The sequence below is a fragment of the Astatotilapia calliptera genome, chromosome 7 (assembly GCF_900246225.1).
Source record: "Astatotilapia calliptera chromosome 7, fAstCal1.2, whole genome shotgun sequence".
Taxonomy (NCBI): Eukaryota; Metazoa; Chordata; class Actinopteri; order Cichliformes; family Cichlidae; genus Astatotilapia; species Astatotilapia calliptera.
Window position 1 is genome coordinate 18,635,772 of NC_039308.1, and position 24,190 is coordinate 18,659,961.

Sequence of the window (24,190 nt, forward strand, 5' to 3'; positions counted from 1 at the left end):
GAGACAGGAGGAACCATGAGGGCCTTTTTATAATATACATTCTCAGCTCCAGCTCCCCTTTCAGTGTAAAAAATGCATTTGTGTTGTCTGACGAATAAATCTGGCATGGTGCTTACATAATGAAGGATAATTAGTTTAAGCTGCAGCATTCGAGGCTGCCTTTGGTGGCTCTGCCAGATGTATCAAGGACTGGTAGCAGGCCAAAGAGAGTCAGTCTTATTCTGCTGAAAGCCTCTTCGTGCAGTCTGCCAGGTAGGTTATGAGCTATTTGATTTTGCGCACCAATTTTATCACACGTATTGTCATCGATGTTGTATGTTATACCTTGTGATTAGCTTGTCATTGGTATGTTATTTCTGTGCTTTGCTGTGTGGGCTAGAAGAATCATCAGATCAGGATGATTGAGCTCATGTCTGCAGACGTCCTTTGCATTGCAGTCACACCTCATGAATATTTTGTGTGCCGTTAAAAGCTGGGCAGCTGTTTGACCATCAATGCCAGTGCTTTAATGTTTAACAACAAAAACGCAGGCAAGAGTCTCGGTGGCAGCGGCACACAGACCGACAGTTGGGCCTAAACAGAGGCCTGGGCTATTTATACATTTTGTTTCTGTGTGTTATGTATCACTGGGGAAAAAATGTGCAGGATCAGAACATGGACATCAGCGGTGATCCTGTGTTAACATCATTTATTGACTTATATTTGTGTTCTGTAGCGTAAATATATGAACACGGTGCACAAAATCAGAAACTTATTATACGCTCGCGCTCATTTCCTTTTCCTCCATTTCCTCTCCGCCTCCCCCACCTCCCTGTGTTTTTGCCTCCCTCTCTCGCTCTCTTCTTTCTCTGCACCAGCTGCTGCTGTTTCAGAGCCAAAGTGGAGAGTCCTCTCACCACCTCCCCCCACCCCACTCCCTGCACAGGCAGAGACAAAAGGCCTGGTTCGCCCGCTGAATACTCCATCCGTCCCTTCATGCACGGCCGTAGTGGTGGTGGCGAGGGGTTCAGGATAATACGAGGCCTGGGCTGGGACTGAAAGCTAGGACTGACCCAGGGAAGGAGAGTGGGAGGAGGGGGAAGGGAGGGCTGAGGATGGAGGGTGGAAGCTGAAGTGGTTGGGGCTGAGTAAGGGCAGGTGCTGATCGAGGCCTCCAAAGGAAGACTTTTTTCCACTCAATATCTCTCAGAGTGGGAAAAAAAAATCTGAGAAGGGTATGCCAAGTTTACCTTTTCATATGTACATATATATATGCATGACAGTGCATGTCTATGTCCCTGTGCGTCTCTGTGGGGGTGTATGTGGTGGTGGGGATGGCACGCGATTAAATTTTGGGAGGAAGGTGCATGTGCGGCCTGTTTGCCCATGTTTACTTTTGTTTACACTTCCTGTCATTATATCACAGTGATAGGAATAATTCTGTTAGGGGCCACATCAAAGTCTTCAGTTTTCAGAGGGGTTACTATCATGATTGGGGGTAAAGTACTGAGGGATGGGTCTGAGGAACAGGCCAAGGTTGCAGTATAAGATTTGGCTACTATCCTTATTGTTTAAACTTCCTTCTTCTTCTCAGTGCATTAGTAAGCAGCTATCATAAAGACTCATTTGGATGTCATTTTACCATTTAAGTCTTGTTGGCATCTATTACTTTTTTTTTTCAACATCTGTGTTCAAACCAATCATCATATTCTTCTCCATTATTTGTATTTTTTGGCTTGATTTCAAAGCTGTGCAAGCAACCAGACTAGTGTCCACCTGTGAAATGGTAATAGCTCAATCCTTGTTCTTTTATAAAATCTTTGACAATGTGGACCTGGTTTAGTGAGAATTGTTGCAGTGCTTCCTGGGAGGTGAGCACACTGCTTCTGTCTGCAGCAGAAGGCTTTTATGCTGGGTGACCGGAACCAGCTGAAACCGGTTTGAGGCAGTCAGAGTGCTCACAGGAACAATGCTGTCTCTGTGCTCCATGGGGATAGAGATAGCCTAGGCTGCTTCATGGCAGACCATCACAGCTCAACCATAGCACAAGCACAGACCCCGCTTCTCCTGCTAAATGCTGGCTGGATGTCCGAGCGCTAGCGTGCCGAAGCACAGCTCAGTGTGAGGGGAGCAGTGAGACTTGGGAAGGGACGAGTGCAGTGGGACGTGGCTGGCTGGGAGTCTTGAGAATCTGCAGCCTAGATCCTACCTCACACATACACACACATGCATACACATAGGAGCATGCTTTATCTGTTGTCTGTTTACATGTCTGTGTGCTCGAGTGGTGCAGAGAAGGACGATTTTTACCAAGACCACCATCACTCACCAGATCGCGGGATGTAACCTGAGCCTGTATTCTGGGCCTTTGCCTGGCTGGGAAGAAACAAGACTTTTTTCTTCTTTTTTTTTTTCAGGCAGGGTGGGGTGGTGGATGGCTTTTGTGGGTTAGTAGTATTGTGACTTTGTTTGTTTCAGGATGGAAAGAAGGAAGGAAAGAAGGTTTGGCTAGTGGCTGGAGAGGGACGGAGGCAAGAGGGTGAGGAGTTGCTGATTCACTTGCATGTTTCCTCTATTATTTATTAGACTTTAGTACTCTTTTACACATTGTGTCGATTTCAAGTGCTAACAATGCACGTCTATTAAACTGGTGTTGTCAAGATGGGTTCTATGTTGTGTATTTGACATATTTGCCTGCATTTAACCTTCACTTGGTTTCTACGTCAAGCTGTTCTGCCTGTCATGGCTGTGAATAGCTGTTCTTTCCACCAGGCCTTTCTCCCTCTGCTGCAGCTTCACACAGCTCAGCAGCCATTTTTTCCCTCACTGCATATGTTTCCTGCCCTCTCCCCCCATAAGATTTCTCCTTTTCTCTGTCATTTCATCACCAGCGAACAATATGGATTACATGGGGAATTCTTTATTTTGCAATCCAAGTCCAGGTTAAAGGATATGGGTCTGTCTGTGGAACTTTGGCTCCTGTAGATTTGGATGAAACAGCAGCACTGATTCAGCTGCACGTACAAGCAGAGCAGCTTAGCTGTCCCTTTTGTCCCCAACACTCATAACAGGCTACATTCAGACAGGCCCAATCATAGCTAGTTTAAATTGTTTTTGTAATAAAAATAAAGGCTGATTCCTAAAAAATAAAAATGTTCAAAACACAAAACATTTCACCTGAGTGCCAAGAATATGTTCCTGATTTGTATTTGATTATGATAAACAGACACATAGTGTTCCTGTTTATATTTAAACAAATTATTTAACTAAGCCAATTTATTGTGAACATTTTATTTCATATTATTCAAGACAAAATTTAGCTGAGCAGTGACAACTGAAAAAGGAAAATCATATATATATATATATATATATATATATATATATATATATATATATATATATATATATATATATATATATATATATATATATATATATATATAGTTGAGGCATAATTCCATAATTCAGCAAATTCTTGACGAGAGCTAAAATTGACATAATCAGCACTGTGGTATACTTTAAGTTTATTTCACTTTGACGAAAATATTATTACTGTTTTATTTATTAATTTATTTAATAACAAAGTGCTTTTAATGTCATCACAGCATCACATCTACACACTATGTGGATGGTGTGTTACAACCTGGTGTACCTGTCTAAAACTAGTTAGTGAACTTACTAAGTTATGACAGAAATAGGACTGAATTCTACATATTTATATTTAATGTATGAAGCAAACACAAATATAAATGGAACACATTTTCTTCCGTATCCAATTTTTTAAGACTAGCTTCATGCCATCATTGTATGACTGACCTGATCAGAATTCTTATATACTTGCACACTCTTGTAAACAGAACAATTACAATAGAGTTAAGGGTTGTAGCTCCCAAGACCAGCATAATAAAATGTTTTGATACTTTGTCTTTCTAGGGTGATCACCTCACTGGAACAGGAGCAGGAATATGGGAGATATGAAGACGCCTGACTTTGATGACCTGCTGGCGGCCTTTGACATCCCTGACATGGTGGATCCTAAAGCCGCTATTGAATCTGGCCACCAAGATGACCATGATGGACAGCTCAAGCAAACCAGTGGTGGTGTGACTAACAGTGAGAATGAGGCCCAACACCCCTCAGCAGCACATGATGTAGGTGTTAGTGTCATTGTGAAGAACACACGAAACCTAGACACAAGTGACCATTGTGGGACTGAATCAGAGAGGGGTAGGCATTTCCACTCCCATTCCCGACTCCCTTCTGTTCACAATGGACTTCATAATATTTTGGTGTCCACAATACCAACTGGGGCTCAATACACGAAGAATGGATGTAAAATTCCCAGAGAGGAAGGCCAGAAAATGAACAATGAATCATGTACCTTCAATCAGTTTAGCCCAATTTCCAGCACAGAAGAGTTTGATGATGATGAGAAAATTGAGGTAGAAGACCCAGGAGACAAGCAGGGAGGTCACACAGCTAGGAAAGGGGAGCGGAACTCCAAATCTGCTAAAAGGGAAAGTCTTTCCAAGCCCAAAACAAATGGAGACCAAAAGCCTGATCTTAACAACAATAACAGTGGTACTTTTAGAAGTTGTAAGTTCAAGAATCTCTCTCAGCCAACTTTACCTGAAGGGAAACTTGAGGAAACAATGCCCAAGTCTCATAGCAAAGAGTGCCAAGAAGGTGGGCAGTCATCGGGACTTGGTAATCCATCCAGCCTTTCACAAGTCAAATCCAAATCCTCAACAAAACTTTCATCTTGTATAGCAGCCATAGCTGCTCTAAGTGCCAAGAAAGCTGGTGCTGAAGACTTAGGTACTTTGGATTCTCCTACAACACAACAAGAACCAGCACAGGTCAAAGAAAATTCAAGAGTCCCTGAGAAGCCACAGGATCAGGAATCAGCCATGGAGATTGCAAAGAGACTGCTAACAAGACAACCAGACAGCCCCTCTAGTGTGACTAGTGAACGCAGCAGCAAAGGTTCCCCTGCCTCAAACACAGACACCACCCCAGTTATCCCAAAGGTCAGGATCAAAACAATCAAAACCTCAACTGGACAGATCAAGCGTACAGTCACCCGAGTCCTTGCAGAATTTGATCCTGAGGGTCTGAAAAAAAGAGAGAACAGCACATCTGTCATGACAACCACTAATCCTAGTGCAATTTCTTCAACCACAGTATTAACCACCACAGGGGGACCTTCAATTGAAATAACCAAGCAAATGACAATTAAACCTGTTGCAACAGCATTCCTGCCAGTCTCAGCAGTCAAGACAGCTGGTTCCCAAGTTATCAACCTTAAGCTGGCTAACAACACAACGGTTAAAGCAACAGTCATCCCTGCTGCATCAGTACAAAGTGCCAGCAGTGCTATCTTGAAAGCTGCTAATGCCATCCAACAACAGACTGTCATGGTACCTGCCTCTAGTCTGGCAAATGCCAAACTTGTGCCAAAGACAGTCCATCTTAGTAACCTCAGCCTTTTGCCTCATACAGTGTCCTCTGCTGCCTGTGATCTCCAACACACCTTGTACAAACAGCCCCAACATCAGCAATCACAGCAAGCAAAACAGCAGACAATTCTCACCAGTCAGCAGTCAAAGAAAGTCTCTAGAGTTCAAGTGTTCACTAGTTCTCAAAGCTCTGTGGTGGATGCCTTCAATAAAGTCCTGAGTAGCATGAATCCTGTCCCTGTGTACATCCCAAACCTCTCCCCACCAACCTCAGCCTGTATCTCTCTACCCTCACTTGGCTACAAGTGCTTGGAGTGTGGAGATTCATTTGCTCTTGAGAAGAGCCTGACACAGCACTACGAGCGCCGCAGTGTGCGGATCGAGGTCACCTGCAACCACTGTGCCAAAAGTATAGTGTTCTATAACAAATGCAGCCTCTTGTCTCATGCTAGGGGTCACAAAGACAAAGGGGTGGTTATGCAGTGTTCACACCTAATCCTAAAACCCATCCCTGCAGATCAGATGATTGGTACATCAGCTGCAGGACCACACAGCGTTAATGGCACCACCACTACCACTCAAGCACATGCGCCTGCGGGTCAAATGCAAGACAAGGTATCTGGTGCTGGGAACCAACCTGCAGTGATTTCAGCTCCAAGCAGTGCACCTGTTGTGGCAGCCATGCCGTTGGAGGATGATGCATCAAAGCTCTGCAGGCACAGCTTAAAATGCTTGGAGTGTAACGAAATGTTCCAGGATGACAACTCACTAGCAATGCACTATCAACAAGCATCGGAGCCCAGAAGTCAGGTGTGTATGTAATGCGTAAATCACCACAGGATGTGAGGGAAGCTATTTTTGCCAACTCCGGTCAATTTGACAAAATCTCTACAAAAGCCGCAGAAAATACCATGCTATGAAAACACAAGGCATTCTATATAAAGGGTAGAGTGTATAGTTGACTGTAAATGCCAAGATACATGTAAGGAAGAAATATAAAAATAATTTAATCTGCAGTATATATTAATTTGCATTAATAATATTTTAGTTAAATAACATGATGTATTCTGGAAGCAGTTTTCTAAACATAGTAGGTGAAAAAAGTCAATTTTTTAATGTCTTTTCTTTATCCCATAGAAAACATGCACCATTTGCCAAATGCTTCTCCCAAATCAGTGCAGCTTTTTGTCACACCAGCGGATCCACCAGCACAAATCACCTTACATCTGCCCTGAGTGTGGTGCCAGTTGTCGCTCTGTCCACTTCCAGTCACATGTGACCAAAAACTGTCTGCATTACACTCGGAGAGTCGGCTACTGGTGCGTTAGAACTTTATAAACTTGTTTTTTTGTCTTCTGTTATGCGACATAGTTTTTTCTTTTTCAAAACATGTGCTATTGAGACCCAGATGTTTATGTGCATAGTGTGAAATCTAAAATATGAAGCCACGTTGCACCATGATTTTCTGAAAGTGGCCATACACAGAATAAAATGTGTCTTGTTCTTGCTTTCCATTCAAAGTGGCACTTATAGTGTCATTTCTAATTACAGTTATTAAAACATCTGCAGCTTGACAATCCCATATCCCCAAAAGTGATATTATTCACAACAAAAATTACTGAGAAAAAATTAGACTGTCACAGTTGGAGTCACCCAAGTTACATGCCATTAAAAATAAAAGTTTGTCTTTGAGCAATTACAGTTCAATTATGACCCTGGTCAATCAAATTGTTATTAAAAGAACAGTTGGCCATGAAGGTAAAATCCGCAACGATGTAATACATTTTATTACATTCTTGGCCTCTTGATGATATTTTTACAGTTGATATGACTTGTAATTGCTTATCAATTAAGAGTGCTATCAACTTCATAGACATGACACTATGTGCAAATGCACTTTCAGAACATTTCAATTTTAACTTAAATTCATAAATCAGCTCAATATACAAAAAATTTACTTTTATCCCCAAGACCAGAGGTTAACAATCCCAAAATATAAATGTATTTTCTATTTCTGTGTGACGATATCTGTATTTCTACTTCAATTAGTACTTTAAAATGTGATTATAGAGAGATTTGTCAGGCTGGTCATTTCCCGCTGTTTCCACATACTAGTTATAGCTTCAGTCACATGCATAGTTGGTAACCTCATGTTGACCTCTGGACCCTGGGTTAAAGTTTGAAATCACAAGGTTTTCAGCTCAGCATATATTCTTCCAATTTCACTTTACAACTGTCCCACATCTCAGTTGCTCACAGAATACACACTTTTACTGATGGCTGCCTGGTGGTCCTGGCAACCTGTCTCTAGTCCAGCAGAAATGGGGCTTCAGCTATTGATTTCACATCAACTGCCAGCAACTGCTTTTTTTCCCTCATGACTAATGGTTGCTAAAGGGTTGCCAGCCAGTCTTTTGGCCTTTGTGACTGGGGCCTAAGTTAACTATCGTGTATTTTAATATTCAATATAAATCTTTATATTTAACTCCTAAAACACATTTATGCATATTTATTCATATATTTTACTATAAACTCAAGAATCAGGTCCAAGTTTGACACGAGTCTTTTGCAGACTAAGGTGCTGGACTTTTGATGGCACAAAGTCAATGACCATTTTGAATTCATATCAGCAAAGTTTCTGTTAGGAGAATGTGCTGAATTGATTCATAAAATGTAATTTGAGTCAATATCTTACCTGTTCTTCCTTTCTCCATTCTTTGTCCCTCCAGCTGTATCCACTGTAGTGTGATCTTTGCTGATGTCGCAACTCTAAAGTCCCACATACAAAGTGCTCACTGTGAGGTCTTCTTTAAATGTCCTCTCTGTCCCATGGCCTTCAAGTCTGCACCGGGAACACACTCACATGCATATACACAGCATCCAGGACTGAAGGCAGGCGAGCCCAAGTAGGTCTTCACATGCTGTATCTATCATCAAAAATATGTAAAATAGAACCTAATTCTGAAAATATTTTTGCAAAAATACAATCATTTGCAAATCACATAAGCCCATATTTTATTCACAATAGATCACAGAAAATGTATCAAATATTTTAACTGACAAAATGTACAATTTTAAGAAAAACATTATCTTATTTTGAATTTGATGGCAGCAACACATCCCAAAAAACTCAGGACACAGCCAAGTTTAACATTTTGTAGAATTACCACTTCTTTTAACAACTGTCTAAAAATATCTGGGAACTGAGGAGACAGTTCTGGGTCTTCTTTGTCTTATTTTTAACTTCATGATGTGGCAAATATTTTTAGCTTGTTAAAGGTCTGGACTGCAGACAGGTCTATTCAGCATCCAGACTCTTCTACTATGAAGTCACACTGTTGTGCATTAGTGCTAATTCCATAGGCACTAATGCATACTATCAGAGATGCGCTGCCAATCAAATGACATCCTCTCTTCTGCAGCATCCATGTTTTTCCAATAAGAGTTTTAAGTCCATTGTAAATGAGCAGTGTAGTCTGACAACCTGAAGATCGCAGACATGCAGTATTGAGGTTCAGCCTTGTACTTTGTGCACAGATATTTCTCCAGATTCTCAGAACATTTGATCATATTATGTACTGTAAATACTAAGATATTCAAAAGCCTTTACAATTTTACATTGAGAAACATTAATTAATTCTAAAACTGCTTCACAATTTGTATTTCTTGCAAATAGGTGAACCTTCTGACAAACTCTGCCTTTATAAGATACTTCTTTATACCAAATAATGTTACCAATTTGTTACCTAATTGGTTACAAGATACTCCTCCAGCTTTTTGTTTTAAGGGTTAGGCTTTTCCAGTCTTTTGTCCCCAATGTTGCTGCCATCAAATTCAAAATGAGCCAATATTTATCATGTATTTCCATTTCACACAGATTCCTAACATTTTCAGAGCTGGGTTTTCAAATTAATCTCAGTTATATACCCATATGATAATTGTTTTCATGGTTTACTCATCAACATAAATGTATGTAAGCTTTCTTTGACACAAGCACACGTCAATGTAACCCAATACCCATGTCCAATACCTTTCATTATCTTTGCTGTTTCATCAGTAGTAGGATTTGTGCGTTTTAGATTTGGTGGCTTAGCTTTGGTTTGTTTTTTCCACACAGTAACCTTTCACTTACTTACTTACATCACCCATCATTAACAGTTCTGATGATATATACGCTCAGCAGCAGCTGTCCTTGACCCATTTGGCCTTAATGTCCCTCAAGTTGAATATTTCATACTATATGTAGTGAACTGGCACCAACATTAATTATAAGCATGATGTAAACCCAAAAGTAGCATTTGAACAGCTCCCATCCCTAAATACTTCTCTGTCTGTCTTTCAGGATGATCTATAAATGTTCCATGTGCGATACTGTGTTTACTCTTCAGTCCCTCCTCTACACACACTTTGACCAGCATATAATCAATCATAAAGTTTCAATGTTTAAATGTCCCGATTGCTCCCTGCACTATGCACAAAAACAGCTCATGTTGGATCATATTAAGGTAGGCAAAAATATATAGTTTGATTTTTGTGCAATAGGATTAATTTTTGTATGAATATTTTTAACTTGAAAGTAAACATTTTACCGTAACTTCCAATTAATCTCATGAGTTGTACTTTAGAAATGTCAGACTGTAGATTTTTTACACTTTTTGCCCACATGGCTCATTTTCAGGCCATACATGGAACCTTGAAGACCACGGAGGGCCCGCCAAACCTGGGGATCAACCTTCCACTGAGCACGAAGCCCACTAATTCTAACAGCACCAACAGCAAGAGCCCCCGTAATAATAACAAAGATGGTAGAAATATCAACGGTCAAAACAAGGGAGAAAAGAAACCTTCAGCTTTGTCAGTAAAGAAAAATAACAGTAACTGTTCAGAAGACTTGAAGAGCCCTCCCAGTTCAGGATACACATGTAAAGACTGCAATAGCCTCTTCAGTTCCAGGGAGCTCTTTGTGGTGCACATGAGGCGAGAACATGGCAAGGTAAATATCTGCCACTCTCATAAGAAAGTTTAAGATTTGCCAAATTATTGTTTTTAAGATTTGCTTAGTGCTGATAAATGAGTTGAGCCAGAAATGGAAAGCATTCACCTTCTTAGTGAAGCACATTGCCACTGCAACCAACATGTTTCAAAAGGGGAAATTTTTAAATTGAAGACAAATGGTCTTCATGGTAGTTACCATTTTCCATGCAAACAACTCCGAACGAGGTTTGCAGTGCAGCATCACATACCTCTTTGCAAGCAGTTTCACCTAGTGACAAAAGGCAACTTCCTGCAACTACATACCACTGGGTGCAGGACTACACCTTTTTCCCTAGCATCCAGTGGTTACTAGGGGCCACTGACCCTAGGTCAGGTGCTTAGGCAATCAATGCCACAGCAACTGCTAGCAACCTCTAGCAACCGCTTGCAGCTGGTAGGGAATACTCATTTTCCATAGCAAATGGTGGTTTCCAGGCAGTTGCCAAACAGTCTCTAGGTCTGTATGATTTAGTCCTCAGATATTCTTCCCTTCCCTCTGCAGATGTTGAAAAAGCACCCCTGTCGACAGTGTGACAAGTCTTTCAGCTCCTCCCACAGCCTTTGCCGACACAATCGTCTAAAACACAAGGGCTTGCGGAAGGTCTACACCTGCCCGTGAGTATCACTTTCTCTGCAACTGTTTGTGTATGCTTACATTTCCTGAGCAAGTCTCACTCTGTAAATGAGCAAAAGTAAGAAATTATTTGTGTCCATGGTCTCCATGACCAACTCACATTTTTTTGTAGGGATTTTACAGGTTTACAAAGTTCAGCATCAGAACAATGCAATGTGCCTTGTACGTAGTAAAGTCTGAAATACTTTTTTAATGTGCTTTTACTTTTTTAAATTGTGATTTTACAGGCACTGCCCAGCTCTCAGTCAGCCCTTTACTAAAAGAGTGTTGCTGGATCAGCACGTTCAACTGATGCATGGAGTTAAAGATGTAGGAGGAAAGACTCATAACATGGAGGCTTTACCTGACAAAGAAAAGGTACTGTGGAACAATTTTAGAAGGAAATCACTTCTTTGTTTTTCATGACATCTCTGAGCTAACTTTCATATAATGTCCTTTACAGAGCCTCAGCCCCAAAAGGAAGACAGAAGATGATGAAGGAGATCCAGGGCTGAACTCCAGGGGCACTATCTCGCAGCCACTGAAGAGGCTTAAGGTGAACATCCTCAAAGTTCACAAGTGTGCTGTCTGCAGCTTCACCACTGAAGATTTTGCTGCGTTCCAAGAGCACATTCCTCAGCACAAGTCTGACGGCTCATCTTACCAGTGTCAAGAGTGCGGCCTGTGCTACACCTCCCACCGCTCACTGGCCCGACACCTCTTTATTGTCCACCGGCTGAAGGAGCCTCAAGGCCTTGGCCGATATAACGGACGGAGCAAGGAAGATGAGGAGAGTCAAAGAGAGAACCAGTTCGATGTTACTGATGAGAACAGCGATGGGACACCAAACACTAAATGTAAGGTGTGTGGGAAGATGTTTGAAACGGAGGGAAACCTGAACACTCACATGAGGACACACGGGATGGCATTCATAAAGGCAAGGAGACTAAGTGCAGCGGAAAAGTGAAAGAAAGACACTTTTTACTCATTCCACAATTCAACTTAAACAGCTTGTTAAACCTACAGTACCTCCACTGACTGTGTTTATGTTGTAGGTACATCATGCAAATGCAGTGGTATATAACATGTATACAATACAAACTAAAAAGTGTGTGATATACATCAAAGATCATTTAACGTGTCTGAGGAAATTGAACAAAGTTTCTGGTAAAGATGTTTCTAAAGCCTTACATAGAACTTTTTTAGAAGAGCCTTTTATGTGAAATAGTTTCCATAGTTGTCTTCTTGCTAGGACCAGATAATGTATGGACAATATATTCTAATGGGATTAATCCTCATACAGTCAGCAGTGTTCTAAACTTTCAATGCCCAATGAATGTCTGTCAGAAAAATATATCAAACTGTGGGAAGCTTCAGCTTCCCCATAGCGCAGCTAACTTGATTTGAAATTGTTTTTGAAAATTCACGGAGCCCTTTAAGACTTACCTTCTACAAAAAGACCGCACTTCTTATAACACACCCAGAAGAACACATGTGCAGTAACTTTGAGCTGGAGTAAAAGTAAATATCAAACAATTCAGGACAATCGGTTAAAGAAGCAGCTTAGTGTCATTTGAATTTTCATAAAGTAAGCTGCTAACATATCAACAAAGTTTGGAATATGGAAACATAAATATGTGACGCAGCATACAAAAGCTAGGCGAAGTTGTTTTTTTTTTTTCCATTTTATGTTTCCTAAAATTTCCTAAAACTTCTCGATTAACATGCGAAAAAATATATATATTTATTTTTGATTATTTTCTATGAGGTTTAACTTTAGTAAATGATCAAACATTCAATACAAACTTCACGAAGCATACAAGTAACCGTCAGTCGATTACAATTCACAGGCTAGAGACAGAAAAAATATTCAGCATCACTAAAGGGAAAATTTCGTTGAGTATCTGAGTTGCACTCGTATGCCTGAATTACACTTCTGAGGCAAATCTACGTAGCGCCTGTGTTTCAGAAGGGTTTATGGTTACAACACTCCTGCAGATGCAGATTTAACACAGAAGTATAAATCCCCTGTCAGGCATGTGTAGGGTGACCATATTTTGATTTCCAAAAAAGAGGACACTTGGCTCAATCATGAAGAACTTGCTTAAAGAAACATATTTAAACGGCACCTTCTCTGTGCAGTTATTGAATTGTGAAATAAAATATGCCATATAGGCTTTTACAAGTCAACAAGTGCAAAAAAAAAAAAAAGCCTCTGGAATTAAATAATGGTACAGATAATGGTATGCCTCATCTGCATAGGAAAAATTACCAGTACTGGGTCGGTACGAGGGAAATTTCTTTTGCAGTTCGTCTGAAAAGATGGACATGCGCTTTGGGATCTTTTAAACATCATTAGGTGCGTTGCTGCGCGCTGACTGTCCCGTCTGTGAGTGCAGAACAAGCGCTCACAAAGCAGCAGTTCGGGGATGACGTCACACACATGGGTCCTCTGTCGGAATATAGGAAAACCCGGACATTTTTATCAATCACGAAAATCCCCCCTAACAGAACGTGAAGAGGACATGTCCGGGGAAAAGAGAACGGTTGGTCACCCTAGGCATGTGTGGCTGTGCTGTGTTTGATTTGAACTTGAGCTGAGAGCTTTGATGTGAGGATTTGGGGGTAACATTGCGCATTGTTTATATGCAGTTTATTCATCAGAAGCACTTACAGAATCTGTATTTGTCAGACGGTGAAGTTAAGATAAACACTGGCGATATCGTAAAGTCCCTTTCCTGTGCTGCGTCACATATGAGTTCAAAGCTCCCAACTTTACTGATCATAAAGTCAAACTTTACTATATCCTTTAAAGACACTTGTGGGCCAATTTTTTTTGGAAGTATTTTATAAAGGATTGTGATATTTTTTTAAGTTGATGTTTCATTACTGTCTTAATATACTGTAACTGGCAGCTCTTTGAGATTACAATTCACTTAAAATGTTTATTTACCTAAATATTGTAAATATGAGACAAAGCACTTGACTTCCTTTGAACAGCAGTCCTCTTTACAGTATATTGGCGTAATTCTAACAAGAGCACAATAACATTAAAATTGTAAGGACACTAGAGTATCATTTAATTTGCTGCCTTATTGTGTGGATGTGAATCTTTTTTCATTTCATGGTTCTTCAAGTTATGCGATGTTATGTTCACTGACAGGAATTATACTGAAACAAACTTCTGAGACATAAGAAAACGTCTATGAATGTACGCTTGGCTGTAAATAGGCGACAGCCAATTCAGTGAAATAAACACAAGATTGTTGCTCATTGTTTTCTTTGGTCTCAGCCTTTCCCAAACGAAAGCCTCACTTTGTTTGTTGTTGTTGTTGTTGCTTTATAATGACAATAAGACTTGAAATGTCTTGCGCTGTAAAACTGCATGCGAGAACCAGTCTGTTGATTAGAATGTGTCTTGCTGCCACTGCTGCCATTTTTAAACATTTCTGATGCTTGTAAACAAAATTGTTCTAAATGTTAATAAATGATGTCTGTTACACAGGAGACATCACCTCTTCACTGGGGAAGAAATCCTGTCATGATCATCCTGATGTACCTGATTCTGCTTAATATTACTATTAAGACTAATGTCTAACAGCCAGATTGATATAATTGTACTCAATGATAAAAACAAGTAGTTCTCTGATGAGCCACGCTCCCAGTAATACTTAAGAGTCAGGTGAAAAAGAAGGAAACTTTTAGCCACTTTTAGCAGAAATAAGTTTAGGGCAATCATTTTCTGCATGCCTTTATCAGTCTCTCACTTTGTTGTGGAAACATTCTGGCTCACGCTTGTTTCACAGTTCTCTTAAGGTCCCACTACAGCATTTCAATCTGCTTGACATCTGAGGTTTGACTTTGCCATTAAAATAACTTTATTCTTTCCTTTTCAGTCATTCTGCTGTTGATCTGCTGATTTGTTTGGGACCATTGTCCTATTGTGTGACACAGTTTGGGGCAGGCTTTAGCTTTCAGACAGACGCCCTCACATTTGCCTCTAGAATACTTTGGTACACAGAGGAGCTGATGGTCAACTCAGTGACTGTAAGAAGTCCATGTCCTGTGGCTAGAACACAAGCCCAAATCATCACTCCTCCACCACCGTGCCTGATAGTTGATATTGGGTGTTTGTGCTGATTTGCTGAGTTTGGTTTTTGCATCATGTCCAAACATCTCCACTTTGTTCTTGTCTCTCCAAAGGGCATTGCTCCATCAGATGCAAGAGTCAGCTATTCTGCAGTGTTCTTTTTATATAGAGACGGACTTTCTCGGACAGCCCGTCTAAACATACTCTTTTAGTCTTTTTCTAATTGTACTGTCATGAACTTTAACATTTAACATTCTAACTGAGCCTTCTTTTTTGCATGACTATACGTGTTACATCATGTTTTTGTTTAAAAATATAAAAATTTCAACAATTTCATCACTTATTTCAACACTAAATCCAGTAGCTATCAATGCAAAAGAATCACTGACATTTAGAAAAGTTTCACTCTGCAGTTCCCCTCGGCTTTTGCTTCATTTTTAGTATGTTGTGGCACTTTGTTATGGTTTGACTTCCTGCTACATAAATTAAGAAAAACTATTCTTTTACTTTTATTGATTGCCCTCCTTTGATGAAGCCACAAAATGTGTGTTCCGTGACAAGAACACAAAATTGTTATTTTTTAGCCCAGTGTGACAATTCAAAATCCTCTAAATCAGCATGAAAAACATAAAATAAACATAAATAACCACACTGCACTGTTATCTTTTAGAATTAAATAACCCAGTAATGACTATGAGTATCTTGCAGCACATGGCTAACAAGTGCCGCTAATGCCCAGTATTGCATAGCTCTAAAGGTACCAGTTAGCTGCAATGTAAAAACAGAAAGAAATGTCTATTATTTATTAAAAACTCTCCTTTTCTCTATAGATTCTAATGCTGCACTGTCAGTGACAAAATGTTTTAATCATGCTATGGAGTAAGTAGTTTAAATAAGTGGTGATTGTAGGGTCTTTTCCTCTTTGTAAGAGACACAGAAGCACTTAAGCACTAAACTACTATTATTAGATCAAAATAGGGTTGCATTCTATTAAATATGTGTTGCTAGGTAAAAACGAGACGGCCCAAGAATGTTTTATGGACAATCGCTCCCTCTAGTGGTCAGTTATTTGGAGTGCTGTACTCTGATGGCTGGATGATCTGTGGTGTTTCTTCCATCACTAGAGAAAAGTAGAAAATTGTAGTAATAGTTATAACTGAGCAGAGGAATTTTCAAGTAATTACCTTTGTGTCTCTGTGTCTATTTAATGCTATTTAAAATGTGTGAATATGTAAAATACAATTGGTATATAATAAAAATATAACTTAAAAATGTGTGCTTAAATGGTTATGTGGACTGGTCACCCGTCAAAGCTGCACTTTAATAATGTTGTTCTTGCGTAGTGAGAAAAATCACAGCCTGGATTGTTTTGTTAGCCTCTCATCCTCCTTCATGTAACCAAATCCTGTTTACACCTGCTAGTGAAAACCAATTAAAGTCATTCAATTTAGCCATGGAAGATGAATTTCACAGTACACTCTGAATGGTGACGTGTTCCCTTCTCTGTTATTTAAACACCTTCTTCCCTAAAAAGAAACAGTCAGAGCCAAAATGATCCTCCATTTGGTGGCGTTTCTTCTTTTTGTGGGGGGCAGAGGAGCAGTGGAAAACACACAGATTTTGACAGTGTCCCAAAGATGCTTGGAGGATACAAACACTTTTCTCCGGGAAATTAACCAGGATGAACCAAAGGGCTATGCTGTTCTAAGTAAGTGATTGTGATTTTTGTATGGCATTTCTTATGCGCTTGTGTGGTAAGTGGCATTTAATCCACTTTAGCAGAGGAGCCAAGATAGAAAAGTCAAAAATACAGAAATAGATTACAAATTCTTCAGGACAATGCAAGACCATAAGCTTAAGTTCATTTTCACCTTCTCAGAGAATAAAAATACTGCCGCTGAAAGCTTCTGAAAATTACAAAGATTAGGTTTTTATGACTGTCATGCTTACATCAAAAATGATCGATGCATACATCAAATCCGTGACTTTAACCTGTGCAACTGGTGTAGAGCCTATGAAACTGCATAAGTGTTCAAAAGAACTGTAAGAATATTTAAATAGTTAAGATGATGATGTTGAAAGTGTTCATTTCATACCTACATTGTAACTAATTCCTACTCATTGTGTGCTTACAGTGGGGCAAAAAAGTATTTAGTCAGCCACCAATTGTGCAAGTTCCCCCACTTAAAATGATGACAGAGGTCAGTAATTTGCACCAGAGGTACACTTCAACTGTGAGAGACAGAATGTGAAAAAAAAATCCATGAATTCACATGGTAGGATTTGTAAAGAATTTATTCGTAAATTAGGGTGGAAAATAAGTATTTGGTCACCTCAAACAAGGAAAATCTCTGGCTCTCACAGACCTGTAACGTCTTCTGTAAGAAGCTTTTCTGTCCCCCACTCGTTACCTGTATGAATGGCACCTGTTTAAACTCATCATCTGTATAAAAGACACCTGTCCACAGCCTCAAACAGTCAGACTCCAAACTCCGCCATGGCCAAAACCAAAGAGCTTTCGAAGGACACCAGGAAAAGTATTGTAGACCTGCACCAGACTGGGAAGAGTGAATCTACAATAGGCAAGCAGCTTGGTGTGAAAAAATCAACTGTGGGAGCAATCATCAGAAAATGGAAGACATACAAGACCACTGATAATCTCCCTCCATCTGGGGCTCCACGCAAGATCTCATCCCGTGGGGTCAAAATGATCATGAGAACGGTGAGCAAAGATCCCAGAACCACACGGGGGGACCTGGTGAATGACCTGCAGAGAGCTGGGACCAAAGTAACAAAGGTCACCATCAGTAACACACTACAACGGCAGGGAATCAAATCCCGCAGTGCCAGACGTGTTCCGCTGCTGAAGCCAGTGCATGTCCAGGCCCGTCTGAAGTTTGCCAGAGAGCACATGGATGATACAGCAGAGGATTGGGAGAATGTCATGTGGTCAGATGAAACCAAAGTAGAACTTTTTGGTATAAACTCAACTCGTCGTGTTCGGAGGAAGAAGAATACTGAGTTGCATCCCAAGAACACCATACCTACTGTGAAGCATGGGGGTGGAAACATCATGCTATGGGGCTGTTTTTCTGCCAAGAGGACAGGACGACTGATCCGTGTTAAGGACAGAATGAATGGGGCCATGTATCGTGAGATTTTGAGCCAAAACCTCCTTCCATCAGTGAGAACTTTGAAGATGAAACGAGGCTGGGTCTTCCAACATGACAATGATCCAAAACACACCGCCCGGGCAACAAAGGAGTGGCTCCGTAAGAAGCATTTGAAAGTCCTGGAGTGGCCTAGCCAGTCTCCAGACCTCAACCCCATAGAAAATCTGTGGCGGGAGTTGAAAGTCCGTGTTGCTCGGCGACAGCCCCAAAACATCACTGCTCTCGAGAAGATCTGCATGGAGGAATGGGCCAAAATACCAGCTACTGTGTGTGCAAACCTGGTAAAGACCTATAGTAAACGTTTGACCTCTGTTATTGCCAACAAAGGTTATGTTACAAAGTATTGAGTTGTATTTTTGTTATTGACCAAATACTTATTTTCCACCCTGATTTACGAATAAATTCTTTACAAATCCTACCATGTGGATTCATGGATTTTTTTTTTTTCACATTCTGTCTCTCACAGTTGAAGTGTACCTCTGGTGCAAATTACTGACCTCTGTCATCATTTTAGGTGGGGGAACTTGCACAACCGGTGGCTGACTAAATACTTTTTTGCCCCACTGTATGTATTTTCAGTGAGACAGTAACAAAGACCAGCCTTGAGGCTAATAACTAACTAACTGTACTACCAGCATAAGGAGTAGCACTGGACATTGCGTGGTCAACACCACCCTCCTGATGGAACCACTGAAATGCAAATCTTTGCGGAGCTGTGATAAGAGGCTATAGCTAATAAATGTAGCTGTTAGCTAACACATACTTTTGTAAGCTAACAGCTAACTTATGAAGAACAAAATACCTTATAAATCAAAATATGCTAATGCTACTCAAGTTCAATGTAAATGTTACTTACTACTTCACTATTTCAATACTTTTTTTAAGAGCCACCAACTATAAACCCTACACAATTAGCTTAAATTCACCTCTATCTGTTTTATTTAACTCCCTTTTCCCCTACCAGTGTCACAGCAACATTAATGACATCACTGTTTGTTTCACACTTACTAATAAAAGTAGGTATGCCAGCTCAGCAGGGGTCTTGGGACACACGTAAATCCAACCTACTAAACCTACTGTTAATGCCCTACAATCCACCTAGAGGGCGCTCATGAGTTAGTCTTCAGTGAATAGAGCCAAATGGCAGACTGAAGTATCTAAGCTTGCTCCTGCCACGGGGAAAAAAATCTTTTTTTTTTTTTTGTTATCCAGAAGTCCAAATTTGGGGTTATTTCCTCAAAATTTCAACTTTAAAATTACAAATTTCAAATTATTTTCCAAGAAGATACTAAGTCGAAACTTAACTATATTTTGGGGGATGCACTAGTATGTGTATGTCGTTTTGTGATCAAAATTAGCAAGACACAAGACACTTCTTCTTTATTTGTTATCTAAAGGGTGTCTTTAAAACCTAGAACTTCATGAAAAAGTGAGATTTACTTATATAGTAACACCATGCATCTTTACAGCCAATGGGCCTGTGAATGAATGGCTTTTTTTCTTCTTCTGTGTGTTTTGTCAGTGTATGATGCTTTTGGGAAAGTGGGCAGCAATGTTGTAGGAGGTAACACCAACCAGCCTGGTTTGCTGCAGCAGTGCCGCTCTGCTCACGGCCCCAGCTTTTCTGGACAGTACTGCCAGGTGTTCCTTCGGCAGGTAACAACTAACACAATAAAAAGTCATGACAACCAATAGATATTAGATGAAAGTAAGCATACTTTAAACTACGTTTTCTTCTTAAACAGGGAAGAGTCCAGTACTTTGTCGGTATTTGTGTACCTGACTCCTGTGAGAAAGATGACGTGCAAACATTGGTGCTTTACGGTCAGTGATTTAAAAATGAATTTATGCGGTATCATCTATACAACACAATATCGCTTCTTTCTTTTTTTTTTAAACGTGACTAATTTTCACTTTTCGACAGACCAGCTTCAGTTTAATCAGATGTCCCTCATTCCTCCTTTACCTTCCATCCTGGTCAATCAGTCCACTCAGGAGATGATCATGACTCACTGTTTGTCCAGCAAAATTGCCCCTGATACATCTGATATCACCTGCCTGTCAGTATACGATTACACTGCTCTCACTTTCTTTACTGTTTTATCTGCATATGCACTTCCATTAGGGTTACCTGTGCAGCAAAGATGAGCATCTCTTCATATGTCCAGGCCTTTAGCTCAGGACACCTTGTTTTTGTCTTGTCAAACTTTATTTTCTCCTGTAGGTTTGTCTGTTGTGTAATGGTAGCAATTCCTCTCGGAGCCACCCTGTTAACAGCTATGATAAGGTGGCAGTGGAAAAGAAAGGTCGAACCTACATTAGAGTCTTCCTGCTTAAACGCTGCGCTCAACCTTTACGGGACCCTGAAGACCAGCAGCTCATCCAGCAGTGAAACTAATAGCTGGAGTTCAGAAGAAAGTAGTAAGTGCAAAGTGCATCATCTAGATTTGCTGAGGAGTAGTACTGCATATCACACATATTATGGTTACTATCTTCAGTAACCAAATAATGCGATTATGTGAGCTGCAGAATCAGTTATTACAGATGTATTTATATTGAGACAATACTGACCTTGTATAATATTGGTTTTGGCAGATAGCAACCACCCCACACAAACATGCGCTCTTCAAAGCCGTGTGTATGGCTGCCTTCAAGCAATCTCTATACAGAAGACCACGCAGGGCATTTTTAGCACCTCCACATCAATTCCAGTCGGAGGCTACGCTTCACTGAATGGCATCCGTGTGCTCAGCCTGTTATGGATCATATGTGGCCACTCTGCACAGTTCCCTGTAATCAACAGCTTGGGTATGGCAGTACATTGATGGTCTCATTACTCCATAACACACATATACTTTCACTTATGTTCATAAGACCTGTGTTGCAGACAATTACAAAGACTGGAGGAAAACTGTTGAAAGCAGCCCTTTCTATGTGCTAACCATAAGTGGACCTGTTTTCATGGCTGTCGATACCTTCTTACTGCTGGGGTGAGACTGGAACAATTTCAGATTGACAGTGTAAACATATATTTTTTAATTATTTTATTGCCAGCTTAAGAAATTTGATGTTTTAGGGGTCTGCTTAGTGCCAGGTCCCTGCTGGGCTCTATCAACAAGGCTGAAGACAAACTGAGCCTCAGCCTGGTTGGGAGCTATCTCTTAAAGCGGATTACAAGGTGTTGTATTTTGGTCAGTTAACCAAATTAATTTGTGTCTGCGTCACTCCATTTTTACACTCAAGTAAAAGAGGCTTTCTGCATGTGTTATTCATTTTTTAAATTGCTGTTCTCTGTCCTCTTTGCAGGATTCAGCCACTGCATCTGTTCATTATGTGTCTAACCATTGGCCTTATCTCTCTGGTCAAGTGGGGACCCTACTGGTTCCCATTTATAGACACAGTGATGGATTGTAAGACATACTGGTGGGCTAACTTACTATTGATCAGTAATCTGCTCCCAGTCCATGAGATAGTAAGTTTAACTTATAATTTAGTCCTACATTGGGTATTTTAGAACAGATTTACTTACCTGTTCTTAACCTTTTATCTTCATATCCCTGTGCAGTGTATTCCTTGGACGTGGTACCTGTCTCTAGACTTCCAGTGTTATGCAACCACTCCTCTCTTGGTTTATTTATACAGACTGTATGTTCACATCCTTTAATATGATTCTGAAATACTGTTAAAGTGATTTCTTCATTCTTGAACTAGAGCATCACTTGGAGCCGTATACATTTTTATTATCTCTGTGGTTGTAATCCTATCCCCTCCATGTTTTATTTGTCAGAAATAGGAGTGTGTTTATGGTTGTGGCAGGTGGCCTCCTCCTGATGACTATTGTGGCCAGTGCTATTATAACTGCACACCTGCAGCTACCAGTCTTTCAGCCATCTACAATGTAAGATTCAATGCAAAACAGCGTTTGGTGAAATGAATATCAAGGTTTTTTGTTTTTAAGTTTCAGTGTTTCCTTTTTCTACAATGCAAAAACATAATTGAGGCTGTCTACCAACTATGCATCTCTTCTTATGATTTCCCAGAAAATAAACTTGTTTATTTTGCAGGACATCTGAGAATTATGTTTTGTATTACTATGTGAAACCCTACACGAGATACGGGCCATTTCTAATAGGGATCTTGACCGGAATATATCTGACAGCAAAGAAAAATCCACTGTTAAAGCAATGGGTGAGAGCATTTTGACAGGTTTCAATCCCAGACCGTGGCTTAGTCTTTTCTGAGAATTTAAAAACAGCATATGCCTTTTGGTTTATAGCCGAGCCAGAATTTGAACATTTGCCACCACACTTATGTGCTTATCATATCTGTTGTTTCAGTGGCAGGCAGCACTTGGTTGGCTCTGTTGTCTGTCACTTTTGGCTCTTTTGGTTGGATTGCCCTACATCCTGAAGGAGACGCCAGCCAATCCATCTGTGCCACATGCCCTGTATCAAGGGCTGCATAGACCACTCTGGGCACTGGCTGTGACCTGGATTATACTGGCCTGTGAGGAAGGCTATGGAGGTAAACCAGGTGTTGGGATGAACTAAATCCCATATCTCTACATTAACAGTAATAACAATATAGGAAAGCACATAGTATGTTAAAGGAAATTGAGTCTGTATGTTCTTATTTTTATATGTCTTTATATTTTCTTGTTTTTGATCACTCCAGGCTTTATCAAGAGGTTCTTATCCTTGACTTTCTGGGTTCCTCTTTCCAAAATCAGCTTCGCCTGCTATCTCATACACCCTGTCTTCATCATCCTGTACATTGGCTTTCAAGAGACCCCAATCCATTACACAGACATCAATTTTGTAAGTATTTCATGTTGCACGTTCTGTTTTAGTGTGCTTATTTCAAATGATTTGGCACAGTTCTTCATAACATCAGACTTTTCTCCTCTGCTCAGATGTACCTGTTCCTTGGCCACCTGGTGCTGACATTGGCAGTGAGCTACATGCTCACTGTGTTAGTTGAGAAGCCCTACCTTCTCCCAAAATAGAGCAGGGCATGGACGTGCCCAGCTATTCACATCCTTAATAACTACCCTCACTATCTTTGTTTATGCATTGTGATCTCTAACACTGCTTTTATTTATAGCTGCTTTTGTAGCTAACGAAGCAATTTAATTAAAAACTTGGAAATATGCTTTTAGTGTGTGTGCGTGTGTGTGTGTGTGTGTGCTGAGGTTATTATCTGACACAGTAAACACAATTTACATATCTGACAAGTCGCTATGGGTTGATGGAGAAAACATCCTGCAGGGTCACATGACATTTTCTTGACTACATTTTTATTGCCTCACACGTCCATGTTCTTAATGCCTTGCAGATACCACACAAGAAAAAGATAACTTGTCACCATGTGTTAGCATAAGGTGCAGACATTTTGAGCAACCCCGTATTTCTTTATATTATCTCAGGAAAATGGGAAATAGGTGCAGTGATTTACTGAAGCGTGCCAACATAGATGGAAATACAGTAAATAAGGCAAGAACAGAGTTCAAATTCTGAGAAACAGACAAAAAGTTTATGTTTAGTATGACCACCTTTAAGCCCAAACTCTCTTTCTTGAAGTAGTCTTCGGGAGTAGTTCTCCAGGCATCTTGAAGGACATCTTTAAATGTTGGCATCCTTTCATTCTGATCTCTGTCAACATGATCCCACACTGCTTCAACAATGTTGCCGTTTTAGTCATGTCTATGTGCCACTGATTGACTGAAATCACAAACCATGACAGAGACAGCACTGTGTTTATGGCTGTAGATACTCACTGGTCTCCCTGTCTTCTCTGTACATATTGACAATGATTTGAACCAAAACTTTCAAATTTCGATTCA

The 24,190-nt window shown here is 40.2% G+C and overlaps 2 protein-coding genes across 5 annotated transcripts; both read left to right on the plus strand.

The window, feature by feature from the left end:
• Nucleotides 1-6: 6 nt before the first annotated feature.
• znf532 (zinc finger protein 532) lies at nucleotides 7-14,585 on the plus strand. Of its 4 annotated transcripts, XM_026173570.1 has the most exons (11): nucleotides 7-252; nucleotides 858-1,214; nucleotides 2,458-2,518; nucleotides 3,913-6,248; nucleotides 6,576-6,757; nucleotides 8,168-8,344; nucleotides 9,781-9,943; nucleotides 10,117-10,431; nucleotides 10,975-11,087; nucleotides 11,334-11,463; nucleotides 11,549-14,585. In XM_026173570.1, the coding sequence occupies exons 4-11, from the start codon at nucleotides 3,945-3,947 to the stop codon at nucleotides 12,050-12,052; spliced, it is 3,888 nt and encodes a 1,295-aa protein (XP_026029355.1). In that variant the 5' UTR covers nucleotides 7-252; nucleotides 858-1,214; nucleotides 2,458-2,518; nucleotides 3,913-3,944; the 3' UTR covers nucleotides 12,053-14,585. The 4 variants fall into 4 exon arrangements, with proteins under 4 accessions (XP_026029355.1, XP_026029357.1, XP_026029356.1 ...); XM_026173572.1 differs by lacking the exon at nucleotides 2,458-2,518; XM_026173571.1 differs by lacking the exon at nucleotides 858-1,214.
• A 2,141-nt stretch (nucleotides 14,586-16,726) lies between these two features.
• On the plus strand, nucleotides 16,727-23,423 carry oacyl (O-acyltransferase like). The gene is made up of 15 exons (XM_026173574.1): nucleotides 16,727-16,883; nucleotides 19,871-20,004; nucleotides 20,094-20,172; nucleotides 20,273-20,408; nucleotides 20,573-20,769; nucleotides 20,944-21,156; nucleotides 21,236-21,338; nucleotides 21,425-21,526; nucleotides 21,655-21,820; nucleotides 21,914-21,993; nucleotides 22,136-22,246; nucleotides 22,413-22,536; nucleotides 22,686-22,872; nucleotides 23,023-23,165; nucleotides 23,261-23,423. The coding sequence occupies exons 1-15, from the start codon at nucleotides 16,727-16,729 to the stop codon at nucleotides 23,351-23,353; spliced, it is 2,025 nt and encodes a 674-aa protein (XP_026029359.1). The 3' UTR covers nucleotides 23,354-23,423.
• Nucleotides 23,424-24,190: the final 767 nt, after the last annotated feature.